At 36.6% G+C, this 21,528-nt stretch overlaps 6 protein-coding genes across 8 annotated transcripts; 2 read left to right on the forward strand and 4 right to left on the reverse strand.

Moving 5' to 3' along the window:
- Nucleotides 1-1,873: 1,873 nt before the first annotated feature.
- LOC105452160 lies at nt 1,874-5,435 on the reverse strand. Of its 2 annotated transcripts, XM_011693049.1 has the most exons (11): nt 5,351-5,435; nt 5,122-5,276; nt 4,770-4,835; nt 4,564-4,699; nt 4,200-4,445; nt 3,938-4,084; nt 3,633-3,741; nt 3,398-3,556; nt 3,121-3,314; nt 2,619-2,685; nt 1,874-2,539 (listed from the first exon to the last, which is right to left on the reverse strand). In XM_011693049.1, exons 2-11 carry the CDS (start codon nt 5,229-5,231, stop codon nt 2,409-2,411), a joined length of 1,365 nt encoding a protein of 454 aa, XP_011691351.1. In that variant the 5' UTR covers nt 5,232-5,276; nt 5,351-5,435; the 3' UTR covers nt 1,874-2,408. The 2 variants fall into 2 exon arrangements, with proteins under 2 accessions (XP_011691351.1, XP_011691350.1); XM_011693048.1 differs by having other exon boundaries at nt 5,122-5,428.
- Nucleotides 5,436-5,811: 376 nt separating this feature from the next.
- Nucleotides 5,812-9,728, reverse strand: LOC105452161 (SAP domain-containing ribonucleoprotein). The gene is made up of 7 exons (XM_011693050.1): nt 9,519-9,728; nt 8,737-8,833; nt 8,590-8,651; nt 6,760-7,002; nt 6,500-6,628; nt 6,329-6,400; nt 5,812-6,226 (listed from the first exon to the last, which is right to left on the reverse strand). Exons 1-7 carry the CDS (start codon nt 9,567-9,569, stop codon nt 6,128-6,130), a joined length of 753 nt encoding a protein of 250 aa, XP_011691352.1. The 5' UTR covers nt 9,570-9,728; the 3' UTR covers nt 5,812-6,127.
- A 316-nt stretch (nt 9,729-10,044) lies between these two features.
- On the forward strand, nt 10,045-11,937 carry LOC105452163 (ubiquitin-fold modifier-conjugating enzyme 1). 2 transcript variants are annotated; one of them, XM_011693052.1, is made up of 4 exons: nt 10,045-10,254; nt 10,991-11,122; nt 11,372-11,539; nt 11,685-11,937. In XM_011693052.1, the coding sequence occupies exons 1-4, from the start codon at nt 10,135-10,137 to the stop codon at nt 11,766-11,768; spliced, it is 504 nt and encodes a 167-aa protein (XP_011691354.1). In that variant the 5' UTR covers nt 10,045-10,134; the 3' UTR covers nt 11,769-11,937. The 2 variants fall into 2 exon arrangements, with proteins under 2 accessions (XP_011691354.1, XP_011691355.1); XM_011693053.1 differs by lacking the exon at nt 10,045-10,254 and adding an exon at nt 10,441-10,569.
- Nucleotides 11,809-13,684, reverse strand: LOC105452162 (NADH dehydrogenase [ubiquinone] 1 alpha subcomplex assembly factor 5). Its single transcript, XM_011693051.1, has 5 exons — nt 13,651-13,684; nt 13,350-13,486; nt 12,588-13,261; nt 12,307-12,491; nt 11,809-12,224 (listed from the first exon to the last, which is right to left on the reverse strand). The coding sequence occupies exons 3-5, from the start codon at nt 13,187-13,189 to the stop codon at nt 11,935-11,937; spliced, it is 1,077 nt and encodes a 358-aa protein (XP_011691353.1). The 5' UTR covers nt 13,190-13,261; nt 13,350-13,486; nt 13,651-13,684; the 3' UTR covers nt 11,809-11,934.
- Nucleotides 13,685-13,880: 196 nt separating this feature from the next.
- LOC105452165 (60S ribosomal protein L7a) lies at nt 13,881-16,799 on the forward strand. Its single transcript, XM_011693054.1, has 6 exons — nt 13,881-14,028; nt 14,607-14,721; nt 14,808-14,957; nt 15,748-15,968; nt 16,215-16,337; nt 16,555-16,799. The coding sequence occupies exons 1-6, from the start codon at nt 14,014-14,016 to the stop codon at nt 16,735-16,737; spliced, it is 807 nt and encodes a 268-aa protein (XP_011691356.1). The 5' UTR covers nt 13,881-14,013; the 3' UTR covers nt 16,738-16,799.
- A 28-nt stretch (nt 16,800-16,827) lies between these two features.
- LOC105452166 (vacuolar protein sorting-associated protein 53 homolog) lies at nt 16,828-20,922 on the reverse strand. The gene is made up of 13 exons (XM_011693055.1): nt 20,685-20,922; nt 19,949-20,349; nt 19,737-19,857; nt 19,510-19,646; nt 18,981-19,416; nt 18,547-18,893; nt 18,307-18,462; nt 18,097-18,222; nt 17,940-18,018; nt 17,636-17,784; nt 17,395-17,560; nt 17,172-17,318; nt 16,828-17,097 (listed from the first exon to the last, which is right to left on the reverse strand). The coding sequence occupies exons 1-13, from the start codon at nt 20,769-20,771 to the stop codon at nt 16,936-16,938; spliced, it is 2,514 nt and encodes an 837-aa protein (XP_011691357.1). The 5' UTR covers nt 20,772-20,922; the 3' UTR covers nt 16,828-16,935.
- Between the last annotated feature and the right edge of the window lie 606 nt (nt 20,923-21,528).

The following is a 21,528-nucleotide window of genomic DNA, read 5'->3' on the forward strand; positions in this document are numbered from 1 at the left end:
TGCTCTTCCGATCTTGTAAAATATATAGATACAAACAATATATTGATATCTTTATTTTCCTGCTTGCTTATAAATATAAAAATACGATATATTTTGTTTAAATACGATTTAAATATACTATATTTATTAAGAAACATACTATCATAGTTAACATTTATTAAGAAAATCATTTAATCTTTATTCGGAATTCATCGAATTTCTCAATTTTTTATAAGAAAAATATTTGTTTCAACTTTAATAGAATTGTGCCACGTCTTTCCGTTATCCGATTGAACTCAACTTTTACACCATTTTTTTTTCACCAAATGGAACAACTTTAGGGGACGTCGTGAAAAAAATTTGGAAACAATTTTTCACCAAGTATAAATAAGGTCCACCCTAATAAACATACAATATGTATTTATCTAACAAAAAAAAGTAAAGCAAAAATTTTAAGAATTATAGCACTTCTTTATCTTTATAGGTTTTTAATCACGTTCTTATGTTATGTATTTATTTTTACCTTGTATGTTTAATTATATCCTATAGTTTATAAGTGTATACATATATATTAATTTACTTCGCTACGAATATTCAATTTTGTCTAGCACAGATGTACGTATGTGGAGAAAACGAACAGAGGGGGACGTGACATTTTGCAATAAATCTTGCGTAATGAAAAGCCCGCAATGCATTCCCACTTTCGGTAAATGCACGCTTCCACGGTGGAAATGCAATACCTCACTCACGACTCATTAACGGATTGAAATCCGATGACTATAAAAGTACATATATATACACATTTGCAATAATGCAAAACCTTTTAACGCCCCAAATTCGGAACGCAAAATGTTTGCTTCGGTAAAAAGGAGGGTCGATATCGTGAAAAATTGCCTGGACGACGTTGGAAAGAGAGGGTGGAAAAAAACGGAAGACGCTCTTCCTATTTTTCAAAGTTTTTCGACTGCGTTTTTCGCTGGCGCGAAAGAAACCGCTCGTGTACACGATCTTCGACGCTAATTAGTGTATTCTTTGCGGATATCTCGACGGTAATTAACGTTATCCGTCGTTAAATTTACTACGGTCTAATATTATCTTAATTCGATGAGGATGATTTCATCGTGTGACGACCGGGAAAAATAAATCGTTGCAAACATCGGAAAGATATAATTTTTTTTCCCAACTCAAGAACACGTACGTGCATTTCATATATTAAAACCTTTTAACGGTACGATGTCCATTATACGGTTTATGCATACCAGCCACTGATATTTAATTACGCCCCGCGTAAAACAAGACAAATGAAATGAGAATAATGTAATATTGATGAAAAGGATATCGCGCTTATATAACGGGAACCGAGTTATGTATCCACATCTTGTATTCTTCTGCGACATGATAAAATGGACGGATTTCGATTGTGTTATTTTAAAAATAAAATCGAAAAATGAACGTGCAATTATACATAAAAAAAAAAGATTGAATAAAATCCGCCAATTTTGATCCAAATACAGAAATCAAAAAAATTTTACAACTTCTTGTCCGATTTTTGCAACAGTTTATCTCTTAAGCGTCGTACTTCGATGAGGTACTTCATTTTCGTCCAATTATGGCTGGACCGTCGGTCCGCGAGTACACAGAGGATGGGCGAAATTACGCGAGAAACGCAGACGTTACATTTAGCAAATTTGACAAATCCTTGCTTGCTCACCGATCATTAAGCTGAGTTGACATAAAGCGCAGCCGCCGGGCTGCCGTTCGAACAACAGAATGTTTTCATTTCCGCCGCATTTGCCGTTTATTCATCCCCGTGCAATTTGCGCGAATGCCATTCGCAATTTATTAATACTCAAGCAATTAAATATACAATGGACGATGGTAATGAAACGTCGTGTTAAGTATTCAATGTATCGTTTAATAAGGTACTTTGAACAAGCTTTACAAAATAATAGCTGCGTGTATCGCGCTAATCGGTATACATTATCTTATGATTAAGTATATAAGATTTATCACAGCAAGTAGTAATAATTTATAAAAATACAAAGTGCTCTTACACCAGTAATTCGCAGCGCATTCGCGCATTGAGAACGGTAGTACAATTCCTACAAGCAAGATACTAAAATAAATTAATTATGTGAAAATATATGAAAAAGTATATTTTATGATACAATAAAATTTTTTCAATATTTTCAATATATTAAACCGACACTAAATATACTTATTTTCAGATCGATTTATAGCCATCAACACTTTTTCATAATCATAAGACAAATAAAGTGAGCTTATAATTTCAAATATACAATACCGATATGCGCTTATTATTAATAGTATAAAAATTAATAATTACTAAGCTAAAGAGCTTAATTAGTAATGTAAAATAAATCTGGTAAAAACAATAAGAGTACTACATATGTAGCAGTGTAAGAACATTAACAATTTTGATCCTTCTCTTTCTGCATACATTCCGCATCTTTATTTCCATTTTTATTTTCACACTTGCACTTTTTACGTCTTTCTCTTGAATGATGCGCGTCGGTACTAGCGTCGCCTCCAGCAAGATCTAATATGCAGTAATAATCATTTTAGTATTTACAAAAATCTATTTAAAAATATGTATATATATATATAATGTTATTTACCATTATCTTGCCCCAATGTAATTTGTTTCAGTTTTCCCGAATCTTTCAACCTTTTAGGTGAAGTTTCCTAAAATAAAAAAAAAGGTATGTATCTACATTTAAATAGATATATTTATAATACTACAGAAATTTTTTATTAATAAAATATTTGAAATTTTCTTATTTGCAATTAATTACAACTAATTTAGAACAATAATCTTTTAACAATCACAAAAACAAATTAATAAATAATTAATAAAATTTTGAAATAGACTACGTAAATGATAAACACAATTCAATTTGAGAGCGCCTTTGACAAAGGATCTTGGCATTCTTAGCTAATAATATTTCTATGTATAAATTCTAATTTCATATTTGTCATTTTTTAACTGCGCGCCCAATTAATTTCAGACTTGTAACGCATAAACAAATTAATAATTTTAATCAATAATTTAAGTCATAAATATACCAAAAAATAATTTTAAGATTAATAAATATATATATGTATAAATGTAGCTAATACCTCATAAACCCGTTCAATGCGGTCTTCTTTCTTTGGCGAACTTTGTCTGCCTTTCATTCCAAATTTGAAGAATGGCCCAATACCAAAGTTAATAGATCCGCCAATCCAGGAAAACGGTATCAATATTATACATATACAGAAACTTAAGAAGAGGGCGAGTACAATAGGAAACTTGTACAAAAAGTTCAATTTACCTGTGAAACAATGCGTGACATAGTTAATAATTCAATAATACTTGAATCTCTGTACATTATTAACATTGAAGCAATTTACTTACCGGTGGCATTGTCTATAAATTCAGATATAACAAGTCCAAAGTATGATAAAGGTTGAAATATGACAGTACTGAGAAAATGAGTCAATGCAAGTGCTGGTGTCACTTGCAGCCTAGGATCCGTCATGATCGATTCGTAATATTTTTCACAATCGTTTGTAGCTGTTAACAGATTTTTCACTTACAAACAATACTTTAATGTCTCGAATGCATCTCATATTATAAATACGCTACTCACGAAAAAACCATGTGACTATCTTGTCCCGAAGACTCATTTTGTGCGGCTGGCAGGCAATTGGCATTTCTGCAAATTGTGCTTGTGCCGCCGTTAATTTAATCTCTGCTTCCTGCAAAATAAAATAATTTTTAAAATAAAAAATTATCTTTTACATGTGTAGTAATTATTTTAGTCAAAATACAAGTATATATGAATCTCCCCTCAATACATTTTACTGTAAAGTTTTTAAATATAATCAATATACAGATGTATGTATCTTTAAATATATTTTTTATGAAAAATAATATGTAAATTAAATTATTTACCTGTATGAGTCGCCACCAAGTTATGAAAAAACTAATTACAAATATAACATCAATCATGAGAAAGATAACTAAACCTCGAGAACATCCTTGTCTTCTCAAAATCATAAAACTAACTACGAGTGTAAAAGAGATTATAGTTATGTCCCACTGTAACACACAATTTAATTAGATTAGAAAATTAATTAGGTCTACATTACTATATAAATTCAAAATGTAGAAGTGTATCTTAAATGTTATAAATACTATTAAATTATATTCTTACGTGTTCTTTCACAAGTGATACATAATACATCCAATACTCTGATGTTTTGCTCGCAAATATATTGAAGTAATGAGACGCCTCGGCCATGTAGTGACATGCCGAGTATTCAGGCCGTTTTATAGCACTATCGAGAATTCTGTCGACTTCTCTTATAGAACCCTGGCCGTTTACAAAGTTCTGCAGATACTCCAATTGTGAGGAAGACATTTCTATGTTAAGCGTTCCAACTAATCTGTCATCATTTCTCTGCAAGCAAAATTTGTTTTGCATTTCATATAAATAAGCATTTTTATATTGATTTTAACAGTCAATTAAATTTTCAAGTTTTAGGCTTTACTCCTTTCAATTACATATCGCAACTCACCTGCATCGCAAGATTCGATAGTAGGATGGCATTCAAACGTTTGTAGAAGATTGCTTCCTGAGTATTTCGTTCATCTTTACAATTGCATGGCTGTGCTATGGAAAGCGATTGCTCGTTCTTCCCTGTCTCTGCGGGACTAAAATTTAAGAGAGTCAAAATAGTTCGTCAATCTCAACATTTTATATTTTGTATAGAATAACTTATACCTAAATGAGTCTTCTTTCGCAGACATATAGAAGAACGAGTTTATATTTCTGAGCTCAGGAGCGGGTCTGAAATAAAAAAAATACCTTTATGTACAGAGAATCTAAAACATTTCAAATGAAAGGACAATATATGTTCTTTATACAAATATACAATTAAGATGTATTATGTGAATTACATAAGAAAAATTATACTTTGCGTACAATTTTGTAATTGTATGCAAGGGATTGTTTACTTAAAGGCAGGGAAAAAATACTTGCACATAGCTTAGGAAGAAATTATGCTACAAGTACATAGATTTCAATGAATTTATTTCGGCCGGAAAAATGTCCTCTAACATGTCAAAATACTCACGGTGTGACATCATCGACTGTATCGGATTCCTCACAATTGGCAGTCAAGAAGAACGCACACAGGTAAAATGCAATGTATATTGACACCTGCAGAACATGCATGATCGACATGCATACGCCTCTTCGCGATCTTCGAAAATGCCGTTCAATTCCGTTCTATCGTGAGAGAAAAACGCCAGATAAATATTTTGAGTGATGACAATACTGACAATTGTTAGAAAAACACATGCCGGTACAAAAAAGTATGATGTCTCTCCTTCGGAGTTCGCTGTTCGGTGTTCGGACACTGGTATCACAGTGTATCATACTAAACATTACCGCTAGTAATGTTAGTATTACCAAATCGTTAAAAGGAAACACCCTGCTAGAATCTAGTTCTTTCGAATAGATCGTTCGATTTATCGACTGGTAAAACTTTGAAAAAATATTGTATTTCTAGATTATATTTTTTTGCAAGAACACCATTTTTTCTCTTATTATTAACAATGATGTATTTATTCGAATAAATATCCATTAATGTATTAAAATAGGATGTATTCAATGCAATTAAATAGAGTTCTATATCTCATAATTTAGTTTTTTATCACATACGCATATTATAGCACATGCACATTTTTTTTACACAATCCCATCCTAAAATGATGAAATGTCAGGTTTCATTTTTCGTACCGATAACTAATTACGACCAAAATACTGTTGCATATGTGAATTTATTAGTGTAATACATCCATTTACATTTTCTAAGATTCTTCTCTCATCTTTTTTTTTTTACAAGAAGTTCGAATGTGATAAAGCAAATATAACAGAAAAATGAACGAAAAAAAAAGTATGGATGCTTTAATACTGAAGTAGTGAGATAAAAAGTATATTATCAATAAGACATTATTCTCTTCCTGTATATATATATACATATATATACGTATATATACATAGTAGCTTTATTGAAAATAAGAAAACTTAAATTAAGATGTAATCTAGATCGTCGCTTTAGTATATAACACCGAGTATCATTTAATTATCTTAATTTTATTCTTTGTTGCTTTGCTTTCGGGCTTCACGTCACCGAATCTGGCCTTTCTTTTCTCCAATCGTTCAGCCAATTCAGCCTAAAAGAAACAAGAGATTTAAAATCAGTGACGAAAAAAAAAGATGTGCAAGTCTTCAAAAACGTACACATATTTTTTGCAAAGGTAACTATTTTTGCTTACCTTCTCCATTAAGGTGGACACTGAGCTACCGAATCTTTCTGCACGTTTCTTCAGCACTTCGTATGAAGTAGGCTAAACGAAAAATTTATTGAAAATTGTTATAAAAATTCTGTGAATTGTCATTTCGTCTCTATAACATAAAATCGTAAAAGCAAACTACAAATCTCTTACCACGGGCGTCTTTATGGATGCAGCCGATTTATTATTTTGATTATTGACGTTAAAACGAGCTAATCTAGCCTCCTTCTTTGCCGACTCGGATAATGGCACTCCAAATTTCTTAGCTCTCATCTCCAATCTCTGTCGAAAAATTAATACAATCATGTATTAATAAATGATATAATATAGCAAGCACGCGTTGCATTGTTCAGAAGTATATGAATTTTATTATTCGATGATTTAACGGATAAGAATAATATATTTTTAGCTACCTCTTTTGTGCTTAGCTCGGACAATTTGATAATCTTTTTCTCTGGCGGCGCGTTTTCGGTCACTTTGGCTCCTTTGTTTTCTTTCTTTTCTACTTGGTCATTTTTTATTTCTTCCAACACGGATTTGCGATTCAGTACTATCTTTTTCGCATTGGTATTATTGCTCTCTATGGAACTCAATTTTCGCTTCTCAGGGATCTCCTGTGAGTCTGGCTTACTCGACAATTCTTCTATTTCTTCATCCTGCAATTAATCCAAAATTTTTACGTATTTATAACAGAAATAATTATGTTAACAGAATTAATATATGTAATATTCAGGTATATTCTACTGTTTAATACATTAACATTATTATTAGCCTGTTTGGACAACTATAGCCGCCTGTCACAAAGCTGATCTCAGTGTACTATTAAAGCGACCATAGTCGCTCAACGCTCGGCGCTTATTATCTCACATTTTGATAAGTAATATGGTATGTTGCAATGTGCACATCTTACAGACATCGGCACTTGAAAAGATTTATTCATTCTATCCTTGATACTCTTCTTATCATAAAGCATAATAATATATGACCCGATGTCATTGAGGATCAAAATGACTCGAAACGTTTTTAAATATTTATATCCTGTTACATACTTGTAACTTATAATAAATAAAAGTGCCTTTTATATACATTTAGTGATTTATATGAGAAGCAAAAAAGGGCAATGAGTCAGGCACAATGTTGATACAAAAAGAATAAATATATTGATAATTAAAATTAAATAAGATACAATAAAAGATCTTAATATTTCGATTTATATTAAACCATTCTCAGTGTATGATATATTTTTTCGAGGTCGCACACAATCCATAGTAAAAAAATGTCATCAAGTCATTTACAATTTTAAGAAGTGAAATTGTAAATATAACTGTCATTCTGTCAGTGGCAGTAAGGTGACAAGAGTCATAAATGTATTACATTTTGTATTGAGACTTGTGTTAGCAAGCAAGAGAAAAACTTGTCAGTTAAAAATGCGACCTCGAAAAAATATTGACCAAGGAGAAAAGAATTTTTTATTTGTATTGCACGTTTTTGACAATTAATTACGAGCGACCGTCTTTCAAACTTTGACGCATTAATTTTTACATTTATAATTTTTATTCTGACATTTCTAATCCACTGAGAACGGTTTAAAAGAACAAATATATTAGTAATTGAAAATAAATACAATAAAAGACCCAAAAGTTATTAATATAAATCGAAACGTTTGGATCTTTTATTGTATTTAATTTCAATTACTAATATATTTATTCTTTCTTCATCAACATCATGCTGGCTCATTGTCCTTTTTTGCTTCTCATTTAAATGTTAATTATCTGATTTAATACTCTTTGTTATTTTAGTAATTTATTTTATCAGAATAATATATTAAGAGATTCTACTACTATTCCATATAACCTATTAATTTTCTAAAACCATAGCAAGAGTAGTGATATTGCAAGAGTAGACCAAAAAATATTCGAATCATCATGACCCACATGAATGACCGTGTAACATTTTAACATCGCAATGATGCCGGGTTAAATAATTATATATAATTTAGGCATTGTCACTTTGGCTGCTTCCATTTAATGTTCGCAACGCTCACAAGCAATATTTGTCCTTGTTTCACATTTGAATAAACAACAAAGATAAAATGATTCCAAAAGCGTTGCATTAAGTGGAACGCAGTCTTTTGAAGTACGAGCACGATTTGTACAGCTGTATTGTATAACGTGTTTCGCAGCAGAGACAGCCGAAACAAAAGGATTAACGTCATTATTACTATGCTTGTATGGCACACTTACGCCAAGTACTTCGTCTTCATCTAAAATCTCTTCCGTAGTTTCGTCCAAGGACAATGCGGAATCTGTAAGATGTAAATCATTCTTTTACAAATATGCCTAAGATATTTGTATCAGAAAGAAAGAACTGAAATAAAATAAAATGAGAACCTCCATGGATTGCCAGCTGAAGTCTTTCCACCAATTCATTTTTATTCCCTGTAGTGGGCAGTCCTCGTTGCTTCAATTCAACCCTTAGGTCAGCCACCTGAAAAATATAACAGTGTCAAGGAAATTTCGTGGAAATTAAAAGAAATTCCAAGGCTCAAAAAATATGAAAAAATCGTATTTTACTGCTTCTTATCTATAACGTTAAAAAGTTACAATTAGTTAAGATTCTGGAGACTACGAGAAAAAGATTATGTGGGAGTCACGATCTGCGAGAAAGGAAAAAGAGAAATTTACATGTTACAATTGAAATAAAAGCTTGAACGCAGTTAGGCTCACAGTTCGGCTTGTCGCCAAGCATATTTTAACTGATCTTCCGTTTAGACCGAGAATACATTATTTCGCGATAAAAACAACGAAATGTGTGCAAAATGGAATTGTAATATTTACTAATAAATGAAAGTCTTCAATTGTTCATGCCGGTGCACTCTGTTACCCTTTTCTACTACTACCAGACGTAGCCAATCTTGTAAATCCAAGTACATAATTGCACATGTCATACGTATTACAAGCGTAGTCGGCGCTCGGCCACCGGTCTCGGAGAGTCGCGAGAACGACGCGTTGAAATCAATCAGCGGAGCTGAGTGGGACGAAGTGATCGGAAGGGCGCGACTATGCCAGGGGGGGGGGAGGGGAGATCGAACGATCGGAGAGCATCGCCGAGGAACGGCGGAGCCGCGCCGCTGCACGTAAGTACGCCGCACACACGAGTCGACGCTGCTCACCTTCATCTTCGACAGCTCGGTTAACCCCTTCTCGTAAGACGAGTCGGCCATCGTGCGTTCGCTGTATCTATCCACGGGTCTTATCACGAGCACGCTACTGACGGACGTCGATTTAGCGTCTCATCGCCGCTCTCGCGAGCGTGCGTCTCAACGATGTCCTCAACGTACTTATCTCGTTACCGCACTCGCAGTAAATGAAGCGGTGGAGTGTGGACTACAACCGGGCGCGACACACACGCCTGTTCAGCGGCAGCCGCAGGAATGCAACTGTTCAACCGTCTCTACGAAATTACGAATGCGATCGATCGAGAGAGAGAGAGAGAGACGAGCGCACCGTTAGAAAAAAAAAACAGCCCGAGAACAGGATCGTAAAAAGAAAACGAGAGAACGAACTGTATCTTTTATTCGTTAGCTGTTTGGAGAGATACGCGTTAATTGTTGTCCACCTTTTTTTTTTCCTTCAGTCGTTCGTTGCACAAAATACAAATCTCGAAGAAGCGCGTGTGGCTGCGTGGCGTTAGGTTGGCAACGTTGATCGCACGATAAGCGGAAGCGGCACCGTAACCTCAAAGACAACGCGAATTGGATTGTTGCTCCCGACCCGTCCCGCGTCGAGATGGACGAGTCGACGAAAAAGACTTTGAGCAACATTCCATTGTTGCAGACGAAGTCCGGTCCCAGAGACAAAGATTTGTGGGTGCAGAGGTTGAAGGAGGAATATCAGGCTCTTATCAGGGTGAGAAAACTGACGGGGCTCTCTCTCTCTCTCTCGCTTGCGAGCTTATAAACGTCACGTCCATATGGAAAATAGTGTTTTTGTTGCTTACAATTAGTTTATATAAATACAGGGTGAGAAAATTGACGGAGCTCCCTTTTGCTTGCGAGCTTGTAAACGTCACGGTCCATATGGAAAACGGTGCTCAGTTTATAAATGTTGGAAGTTAATTTGTGCGACGGCACACTGTTGAGTAGCATAACATTTATCGCAAGAATATTTTGCAGAAATATAATAAACAGATTAAAAATTATTAATGTACTATTAATATATAGGGTAACTGTCCCTATCAGTGTGCCTGTACGTCCCTATTAGTGTGCTTTTATATTTAAATAAGTTATAAAAATAAACTGGTACAAATAGACAAAGTGTTTTTTTTATTAAGTTAAAGTATTAACTTAATATGAAGTATTAACTTAATAAAAAAAAAACACTATTTATTTGTACCAGTTTATTTTTATAACTTATTTAAATAAAAGTTAATACTTTAACTTAATAAAAAAAACACTCTATTTGTACCAGTTTATTTTTATAACTTATTTAAATAAAAGTTAATACTTTAACTTAATAAAAAAAACACTTTGTCTATTTATTTGTACCAGTTTATTTTTATAACTTATTTAAATATAAAAGCACACCAATAGGGACAGTTAGACTTAATCATATTATGAGATTTCATTATACGATTTTGTTGTAGTATGTCAAAAATAATAAGGAGGCGGACAACGACTGGTTCCGATTGGAATCGAACAAGGAAGGCACCAGGTGGTTTGGCAAGTGCTGGTACATTCAGAATTTCCTGAAGTACGAATTTGAAGTGGAGTTTGATGTAAGTGACATTGTTCTTACATTATCTTTTTCTTAGTTTATTTTTGTTATTTAAATAAGAAAAAGATTAATGAAAATTTTATGTTATATCCAATATAGAATTCCATTTAAATAATATTCTAATAAATAATATCTATTTAAATAATATTTTCAGTCAATTATGTTAAAAAATTAAAATAATTAAAATCTAAAAATGAACAAAGGTTTAACAATGTTACTTTAACAGTGCTTTTTTTCTTCTCAACGTTAGATTCCTGTCACATATCCCACAACGGCACCCGAAATTGCTTTACCAGAATTAGATGGAAAAACCGCAAAAATGTATAGAGGCGGCAAGATCTGCCTGACTGATCATTTCAAGCCATTGTGGGCTCGCAACGTTCCAAAGTTCGGCATCGCTCATGCAATGGCTCTTGGTGTAAGTCTAAATACTTTGCCTACAATTAATTAATAATTAAATGTACAGTGAAAGCATTAAAAGGCTTGGCATTATAAATTTTTATATCAAAACAGAACCCTATTTTCACAAAAGAATCTAACGCAGAGTTATTTCCCTTTTTCAGTTGGGACCGTGGCTGGCAGTGGAGATTCCAGAGCTCATAGAAAAGGGCGTCGTAGTTCACAAGGACGAGGAGAAGAAATCGTGAATCGGTGCGGTATGTGTGGGATGACAACAAAATGCGATTGTTTCAATAAGTTATTTTTTACGCCTAACCTATTCGAGGGAAAGAATTTATACAATGTTAAGTTTTTACACGCGGTACAGAGTATTTACATTCAACGCGCGATCGAATAAAGGCTATTTAACACAGGCTACTGGTCGTCGTCGTCCAATTTTATCTTCTTCCTGTCCTTGACTATCTGATCGAGCCTGTACAAGTCCTTGAGCGACACCTGCCCGGTCCCCCTCTCGAGAGGCTTCGGTTGAGAGGCGTCCGGTTTCCAGCCCAGCATGTATATCACCTGAAACGTGGCGGGCACGAACGGGGTGTTGTCCTCTCGCGTCTTTCCATAGAGCTCCTTGTACACGGACGCCGCTGCGATCAGCGTGTCCCTCGGCAGATGCAAATTACGATTCCTAGCTGCATTGCTCTCGGCCATTCCTGGAGAGACGAGAGTATAAGTTACATAATACGCCTGCTTCGTGTAATTTCTATTCCCAGTCAAGATTTTTTTATTACCTACCTTTCAGGTCCCACATGAGCTCGAACATGCTCGGGTAGCCGATGACTATCTCGTCGGTGTCGATAGTCAGCATGCTGAAGTTCGCTCTCGTTAGCAGGGACCCGATGTCTCTGATCTCCGCGAACGGCGAGATGTGCGGCGAGATCCCACCGTGCCTCTCGAGTTCAGCTAATTGCAAGGAACTTCTGTATTATCAGAACGAATGCCAGAAATAAAATAAACGCGCAAAATGGGAGACGCGACGGTCCGGAAGATTTCTCTCGACTTGTCGAGAGCTTTACCTCAGCTCGTAAAGCGTATCGCCGCCGAACACGGCCGCCAGAAAGACCCCGTCCTTCCTCAGGCAATTGTTGACAAGTCTAAGACATCCGGGAAGATCGTTGACCCAATGGAGACTCAGGCAACTGATCACCATGTCGAAGCTGTCGGGCTCGAAGGACGGACTCTCCTCGTCGAGGACCACCCGCTTGACCCTCACGCCCTCCGTGGTCTCGGCCTGCCGCAGGAAACCCGGGCTCATGTCGGCCAGCACCAGCTCCTCCACGGACTCGCCGAGGATCCGCTTGGACACGTGACCGCGGCCGCATCCCAGGTCGAGGGCCCTGCCGAACTTTCGCTTGATGTCGAATATCCGGTCGGCCAGCCGGTCGCCCACCTCGTCCTTGACGTAGTCGTACAACCGGACATTGGCGTCCCTGGCGGCGCGCTCGCGCTGCAGCAGCTTCACGCCCCGGTCGAACACGTTCATCGGGCTGTCGGGCGGCAACGTGGACATCGGCGCGGCGTTGCACGCGCCATTCGGATTGTACCTCAGACCTGTCAGCGGGTTCAGCTTGTCGCGCAACATCCAGCTTCCCCCGCGGAACGGAATCTTTAGCGTCATCTTTTTTTGCGCTCAATGATCTCGATTGATTCCTTTTTTTAATTTAAATTAACCAATCAACTTTGTCTCGATCTGCAATATAGGAACAATATCTATCTCTCAGATACAAATCAACTTTTTTTTCTCTCTTTCTAATTTTTTATAATATGAGATATTTCACCATCACGATTGTCGATCACTCTCCTAAATATCGTTGACGGTGACAAGTTTACGACCAGACATCACCTCCGGTTGCTCCGGTTTATTCTCCGCAAAGATTGAGGTTATAATAACCTTAATTTCGCTTCTAACCCTAACCTGCGAGAGAGATAAACAATATATGCGTGTCGATGAAACGACAAAGTAAATTAAGAAATATAAACCTTATTCGTAAGTTTTCTAAACAAATATAAATTTTATCCATAAGCAAGTATTTATATATATAATAATAATTTTATAAAATAATTGTGTAATATTTATACAATTGCACAATATTGGCATTCGTTTTCACTTGCAACCGCATCTTTCAAAATCTGTCTTTTTTAATATGAATTCATATCAATTATTTAGTTAATGTTGATTATTAATAATTAGTGTTGAAAATATTAGAGCTGCATGTTTTATATATTCTTCAAATATAATTAAATTGTAAGTTATTGCATTTAAAACTACCGCCGTGTTTCGACGTTAGGTGCAGTTAGGTGTCAACACGGGCCTTCGGTGGCGCCGCGGTGCGTGACTTCCTTTACGGAGTCGGGGGCTGTACTTCGCGTCGTGTTCGGCGAGGTACCGCGTTTCGTATTCGACCAAATTAACAGAAATCCGTCGGATTTCTAGCCAAAAAGATGGTTCAGAAGAAGGTGAGATTGTCAAACTATCGCGCGCGAGCAATATTTTCGTCGAGCGGCGTCGTCAGTCACAAATATCCGCGTTCGAACCTCGAACATGTTTCTTCGGCGTGCAGCCGCAAAATGTGTTTCCGTTCCGCAGTCAATTGACACGATAATTGTGCGACGCGATAATTGCGATCCTCCGAAAGCGAGGACCTACTTCTGCAGAAAAATGCTACTTCTGTGCACATCAACGATCGAGCAGATCGATTCGTTCACGTGACATCATATCAACATTTTATAACCTAATTGTATAATGCAACGTAACTTCGTAGATCTCGACGCTACGACGAGAATTTGAACGATTGGAGAATTTCAACAATAATCGCATAATTTTTATGAGATAAAGGAGATAAATCATTTGATTCTTGAAAGTGTGTTTCTTTAAAATTTTTTTTTGCATAAACGTGGCAATAATTTAGTTCATATGTTCTGTTAGAATTACTCGATTATATCGACAATTTTTTGCGAAAATTATTTGTCTTTGCCAGGAGTCCAATATTATTTTATTATCTCTGATTTCCATTAATTTCCCTTTACAATTTCAGCCCAAGAAGAAGGTTGGGAAGAAGGTAGCTGCCGCGCCGTTGGCGGTCAAGAAGGTTGAGCCGAAGAAAGTGACTAATCCACTCTTCGAGAAACGAACTCGCAACTTCGGCATTGGTAAGTCAAATTTTTCTGAATTCTGGTTGAATACTTAATTTATATGGAACAGTCGCATGTTACTGTGAAATTCTATTGAAATTCAGGCCAGGACATTCAACCGGCTCGTGATCTCAGCCGCTTTGTAAGATGGCCGAAGTACATTCGCATTCAGCGTCAAAGGTCCGTGTTGCAGAAAAGATTGAAAGTGCCACCGACGATAAACCAGTTCACGCAGACATTGGATAAGCAAACCGGTGAGAAATGTATATTTTACACATTAAGGGGTTACACGACATTCGAGGCGTTAAAAGATATCTAAATTTGGGATTTTTGTGTGGGTAAATAGATAACTTTATTAAAAATATATTTGGAGAACCTTATTGTATATGTATAAGGAAGTAAAAAAATATTTTATTTTTTTTTATATCCAAAATGGTAGTGCACTGGCCTACTTGTGGAATTCCTTTATTTTCCCAAATTGGTACAGGATTCCAGACACACGGTTTAATCTTGAACAAAACACAAAGATTTTATTATCTACATATTAAAGAATATGTAGAAGTATGTAAGGGTTTTTTAAAATGTTGATTTTTCTCGAAATTGCAGCTATTTTTGTGAAAAAGGGCGTATTTTTGTCAATACAAGTCTTTCGTAAAATAGCTGTCATGTTGATATTTTGAAAAATTTCTACTTCTCTAGTCTTTAATATTTAGATAATGAAAATTCTTTGTGTTTTATTCAAGATCAAACCGTGTACTTGGAATCCTGTACACCGATAGAAAAAAAGGGATTTCACAAATGTAGGCCAGTGCGCCATCATTTTGGGTATAAGAAAAATAAAAGAAATATTTTTTTAGCTTCTTATATATGTACAATAATGTCCCCTAAGCAGATTTTAAATAAAGTTATCCATTTACCCACAAAAAACTCCCAAACTTTAGGTATTGTTTTAAAACCTCAAAGGTGGTGTAACCCCTTAAGAATTATTGAATTCAATGTGCATGGAAAAAATGTAATACGATAAGTAATGTTTTTATGTTGCAGCTACACAGTTGTTCAAGGTGTTGGAAAAGTACCGTCCCGAATCAGCAGCCATGAAGAAGGCAAGGTTGAAGGCGAGAGCTGAGCAGAAGGTCGCGAAGAAGGAAGATACGCCGACGAAGAAACCGAACGTCATTCGCAGCGGGACCAACTCGGTGACCACGCTGGTGGAGCAGAAGAAGGCTCAACTAGTTGTTATAGCTCACGATGTCGATCCCATTGAGGTTAGTTGAATGTACATTCCTGATTCACAGTGGATTTATAGTTCCATTTATAGTGCTAATTATAGCGCAAGTTCTTTATACTATTTAACAATGATGCCTGAATTTCTTCAGCTGAGAGTACAAATAAATCATTTTATTTGTATTTCCTGGAATGACACACGACACCTGAGTGCCATTTTATAATATTGTTACATTTGCAAGAAATTATATGTATCAACCTAATTGGTTCTCTCTTTATTGATGCAGATCGTGTTATTCCTTCCTGCCTTGTGCCGCAAGATGGGCGTGCCGTACTGCATTGTGAAAGGCAAGGCACGTTTGGGACGTCTGGTCAGACGTAAGACCTGCTCAGCTGTTGCTCTTACTCAAGTACGTAATTATGTCCATTTCTTGTAGTTTTTGTCTGTCGATTGCTTGTAAATTTGCGTTCAATTCTTAATTCAACTGTATTATTTTATGATGAGTACCCAAGGAGCCAATCCAATGATACATTGTGATATTGAAAAGATTTCTGATTCGCATTTACAAAAGTCTAATTCCTCCACTTTTATTTCACTTTTACTAAAATATACTGTTGTTATTTCAGGTGGATTCTGGCGATCGAGCCAACTTCGCGAAGATTGTCGAAGCCATCAAAACAAACTTCAATGATCGATATGATGAAATCAGGCGTCACTGGGGCGGTGGTTTATTGGGAAGCAAATCCGCGGCCAGAATAGCGAAATTAGAAAAAGCTAAGGCGAAGGAACTTGCGCAAAAACAAGGTTAACATTGCCCGTATCATCTACAGATTATATAAAAAAATAAAGGATAAAATAAATATGGTATTTATATTTATTTGATTAAGTATATCCCTACATTCTCATATTTCTCCTTTTATTTTGTAGAAAGTTTTTTTTTTTTTAGGTTAAGAGAGTGAATTCCTAGATTAAACTATATACAATTAATATTACTTTTTTTAATATCCTCAGATTCGTTTCATGATGAGTTTTTCTAGCCTTTTGATTCTTCCAGCTTCATGTTCCGGGCTGTTATGTACTACATGACTTTTCGTAGCGTTTGTGGCGTTCATGTTTTCAGATTGCTTAAATTGCTCGCTCAATACAGTTTGATCCGTCTTTTTCAATCCCTGAAATATACATTGATTACATGAGATTAAAAAAAAATGCAATAGATTGTGATTTTACTTATTGCAAAAATTACCTTCATATCCAAAATTTTTTGAAATTCTGTGAGTTTCAAATGAGGCAAGCGTACGTTGCAATGTTTCACGAAGTCACTGGGAGATTCAATTGGGGACATTACAATCTTCAATATCATTTCAGCTTTTGCCATACCTTCGACCACAACCTGTACGATAAACAACATACATTAAGTATACGGCCAATTTATTCACTGTCTACCTTCTAAAGTATTAAATTATTACTTTGGTATATGACACTGGAGCTTTTCTCTGTACTTGATAACCCGTCGATGGAAGATCCAGCAAGGCCGTCTTCAACATGTGGACATCTAACAACAGCTGCTCTGCGCCGACGGTACTTAATGGCTTGCACTTAAATAATTGCTGTACTAATTTCGCTATGAAAGAGCTGAAACAACACACCGAATATAGAGAATCGCAAGATGTCTCGTTTACGTTTACAAATATATGGCAGATGTTTTACCTGGCGAAATTTGAACAAATCTGTATGAAGTATTTTCTACAAGAAGATAGTCTATCTCGAATGGTTGGTATTGTTTGCCGAAGATGCGCTATTATCGTATTAACGTAATTACTCTGATCGCCCACGACTTCCATAGAACTCCATTGCACCTAAGACATAAAAGGAGTCTGACTGCATTTCTATGTAATTATTGATTATCAATTTTATATTATTTAAAAATAGCACAATATAATAATTAATTTTATTTATATATTGCAGAGTGATATATCTGAATTATATGTAATTAATGTGCCATTATAATTACTTTAGTCATTGCAGTCAATGCGGATTCGCACGCTGCTTCCAGATCTTGAACTAGCAACTGGATACAATTAGTAATCACGCTGAAACAAATGACAGAAATTTATAAATCAAGAAAATTTTTAAAAACATATAAAACTCAGAGAAAAGGGGATGTGTACCCATGGAAAATATCCTGTTCTTGAGATAAATTTATTTTATCCCGACAGCATTCATCTGTCTTCTCGCGCAGTTTCTCCCCTAATTGCTGTGTCGTTTCTGAACAATAGTCTGCCGTTGTCAAAATACTGAAAAAAAAAGTTTCAATAATTATTTCAACAACTACTTGCTTTGTAGAACGAAAATAAAAAATTAATAACAAATGTACTTGCCAACATATACGAGATTGCTCCTCTTTGCTAAATCTGGCGGTTTCTCCCTCCTTCAAAAAACTTTGGAAATTCTGTATGAAGCCCGACGTTGAAAGATCTCGCGTGAGGTCGCGTGTGATATTGCTCATGCTAGTGCCAATTCCCGCACTTCCGATTCTATAACAGTTAAGTTATGGAATGTAAGATGCATATAGGTAACATGAATCTTCTGACTGATTGACATGATTTTTAGAGACTCACTTGGGTAAATTATTCTGCAAGATCTTAACTGCGTATTCCCGTAGGTACTTTTGAAAAGTCTCGGCAAGGCTCTGCATGATTAAGCCGGTGCTGAGTTGCGTACATTGCAGCATGCACTTCTTGTAAAATACAAACAAATCGGCACACGAGCTCAACACGCTGCTCGGGCCTTCGATGCCGTCGAATTCCTTAGCACCCGGCGGTTGTGTTTTAGCATCGGACACGAACTTGTCCATCAGATCTGCCAAATTGCGATCCAGACTCTCTATGTAAATATACAGGTATGGCTCGAAACATCTTCCTATTAGCTTTTCGAATGGAGACGACCTCGGTTTTTCGTTTTCAATCTATAATTATAAAAAGAATGTATTTTTTAGGTACTTCTTAATGATGCAGTAAATACAAATGCATACGAATACAAACAGTTTCGATACCTTCTCATCTTCCTCGAAAGGATTTCCCGGGCCCTTCTCCGCTTCTCTACTGACTTCATTACTGACTGTCGCGTGCTTAGTATCGGTAGTCTCCAAAGTGCTGCCGATAAAACGCTTCGATAGTAGCGTCTCGAAATTACTGGTCCTCTGAATCGCGTAAAGCAATAATTTAACGTCTATCTCATTACGCCTCCTGTTCATCAACTTGGTGAGGTCTTCACGTGTGACATGGCAGAATTGTACGGCTATTCGCTCGGAAATTTCCCAGTCTTGGGGAAAGATCGTACCGAACTTCGACTCGAAATCGAGCAGATGTTTCTTGATCCACGCGTATCTCCGGTCTATCTTGTCCAACCAGGCGAAATCCTGATTCTCATCGAACAAATGTGCGTACTCTTGTAACTGGATATTTACAAACCAGACGAGCAGATCTTTCCTTTGAAGAAGAAAAATATTTGGGACTCCATCAAAATTCTGTCGTCACTAAGATCAATATGCAAATATCTATATAATATATAGACATACATACTTCACTTTAGGCTGTAATACTGATAATACCAAACATCCTTCGGTCAACTGATTGAAATGCTTTGGATTCTGGCCTGAAAAGGCCTGTTTGAAATCTGCTGTGATCTGCTGGGCCAACTCATCCTGGATCTGGCGTACCTTTTTCGTTTAAACGAAGGAAATTAATTAAAGGAACACATTAAAAGAATCATTTCTATAAATTATTAAAGGTGAACCTTGCATCCCCACCTGATCAGATAACTGCTTCACTTGTGGTATGTCCATGTAGCTATTAAAATTTTGCATCACCTCCATCACTGCTTGCAACGGTAAGATAATTTCTCCATATTGTTTCTTTTGCGTCAGTACTCTGAAATGACGAAAGAAACGTACGGTAGATTTATAATTTTGTGAACAATGTTTAAATAACATTTTGTAAAGTTATGCAATTATAAAGTTACTTTAGGTTGTCCACTCCTTCCACAAGCATGTGCAAGTGGTTTAGCGCCGTTATCGAAGCGGTAAGATTCTTCTTGGCAAAATCCAGCTGCTTGATGTCCCTCGTAATTTCCTTGACCACCTCCTCGGACTGCTCCGCCTTGTCCTTTATGTCCTTTATATGGACAAACAACTGCTTTATCACCTTCTGCGCATCTTCCAACGCCGCTCTACCGTCCTGGCCCACGTTTGTCTGTCCACGTACGACCGACCGTATCTCCTTATCAATGGTATGTATCTTCCTTTCTATTTTATTCACCACTTCGTCGATATTTGACAATGACTGTTCCGTGGGAAACAACGAGTTTATATGGTCCACCACATTGAAATTGGGATGATCTAACGGATCAGTGATGTTCAACACCTGACAGCAAGAAAGACGATGTTAGGCTTGTTTTGCAGCAACGAAAAAATTAAAAAAGTATACAATTATAGACATGATTATACGTAAAACCAGCAATGACAAGTCGCGCGTGTAAACGTGTGTTCAAAGGAATTGGAAAGACGTTTAAGGAAAGACGGACGTTTTTGGAGAGAATATTTTATTAAACAACATTAATAAAAAAATGCAGAAGGAATCGCGAACGTCAATGTTGCAGGGAAAAATCGAAGAGAGCTCCGCTGCTTCGCGCTTCGGGCCGCAAACGCGGCCTGAAAGCGGGCGACGTGAGGAAGGCAAGAACTGGCGGTGGACTTAACCTGCTCGATCACGTTCTGCACGTTCGGCGGGAACGTGTAGACCGTGGAGCGGAGTTCCTCCAGCTCGTCCTCCTCGTGGTTCTCCATCGCGCTGCGCGAGCGGGCACGGGCGTACTCTACGCGGGCATCGCGCTACACCACGCTACACGTCACCCGCGCGTCGCATGCGAGTTCGGCGACGAGAGGTGGATGTGGCAGGTGACATGTCGATGCGTTCGCGCGAGCGCGACGCGGAGCGGAGCGGCGCGTGTGGCGGGGTGGCCGTCGCGACTCGCGACTCCGAGGCTTTATCGAGCAACGATAAACTCGATTCTTTGCCGTCGCCTTTCGGCCGATTGACTCGCGATGATTCTGAATGCAAAAGATCTTGAATTAATTCCATGATTATAATTAATTATAAAACAATAACTGTACTATTTTGTTAAACTAGAACAAAACAAAGCGCGCGCTTTGCGCGCGCTCTTTATTCACTATCCCTGAAACATAACACACACACACACACACACACACACGCACGCACGCACGCACGCACGCACGCACGCACAAATACAAATATCATATATTAAATATCTCATTACTTTTATATATCTCTTACATATATCTCATATCCTATCTAAAAAAAGGCATTAAGTCGATAACTTCAATTTCTCGTCTTACTTTCTTCTTTCAGGTATCAGTTTTTGTTACATACATTATAATTATCAGATGCTGTGTCTAATTAAATTCATTGGTCTTTTATAAAATATTACATAAGTACATGTTCACCTTTGTATATTACATACATAATTGTCAAATGCTGTGTCTAATTATTCGCTATAATAATTAGACCTGTCTCTTATACACA

Source organism: Wasmannia auropunctata, unplaced genomic scaffold (genome assembly GCF_000956235.1).
Source record: "Wasmannia auropunctata unplaced genomic scaffold, wasmannia.A_1.0 LD336037.1, whole genome shotgun sequence".
Lineage (NCBI taxonomy): Eukaryota > Metazoa > Arthropoda > Insecta > Hymenoptera > Formicidae > Wasmannia > Wasmannia auropunctata.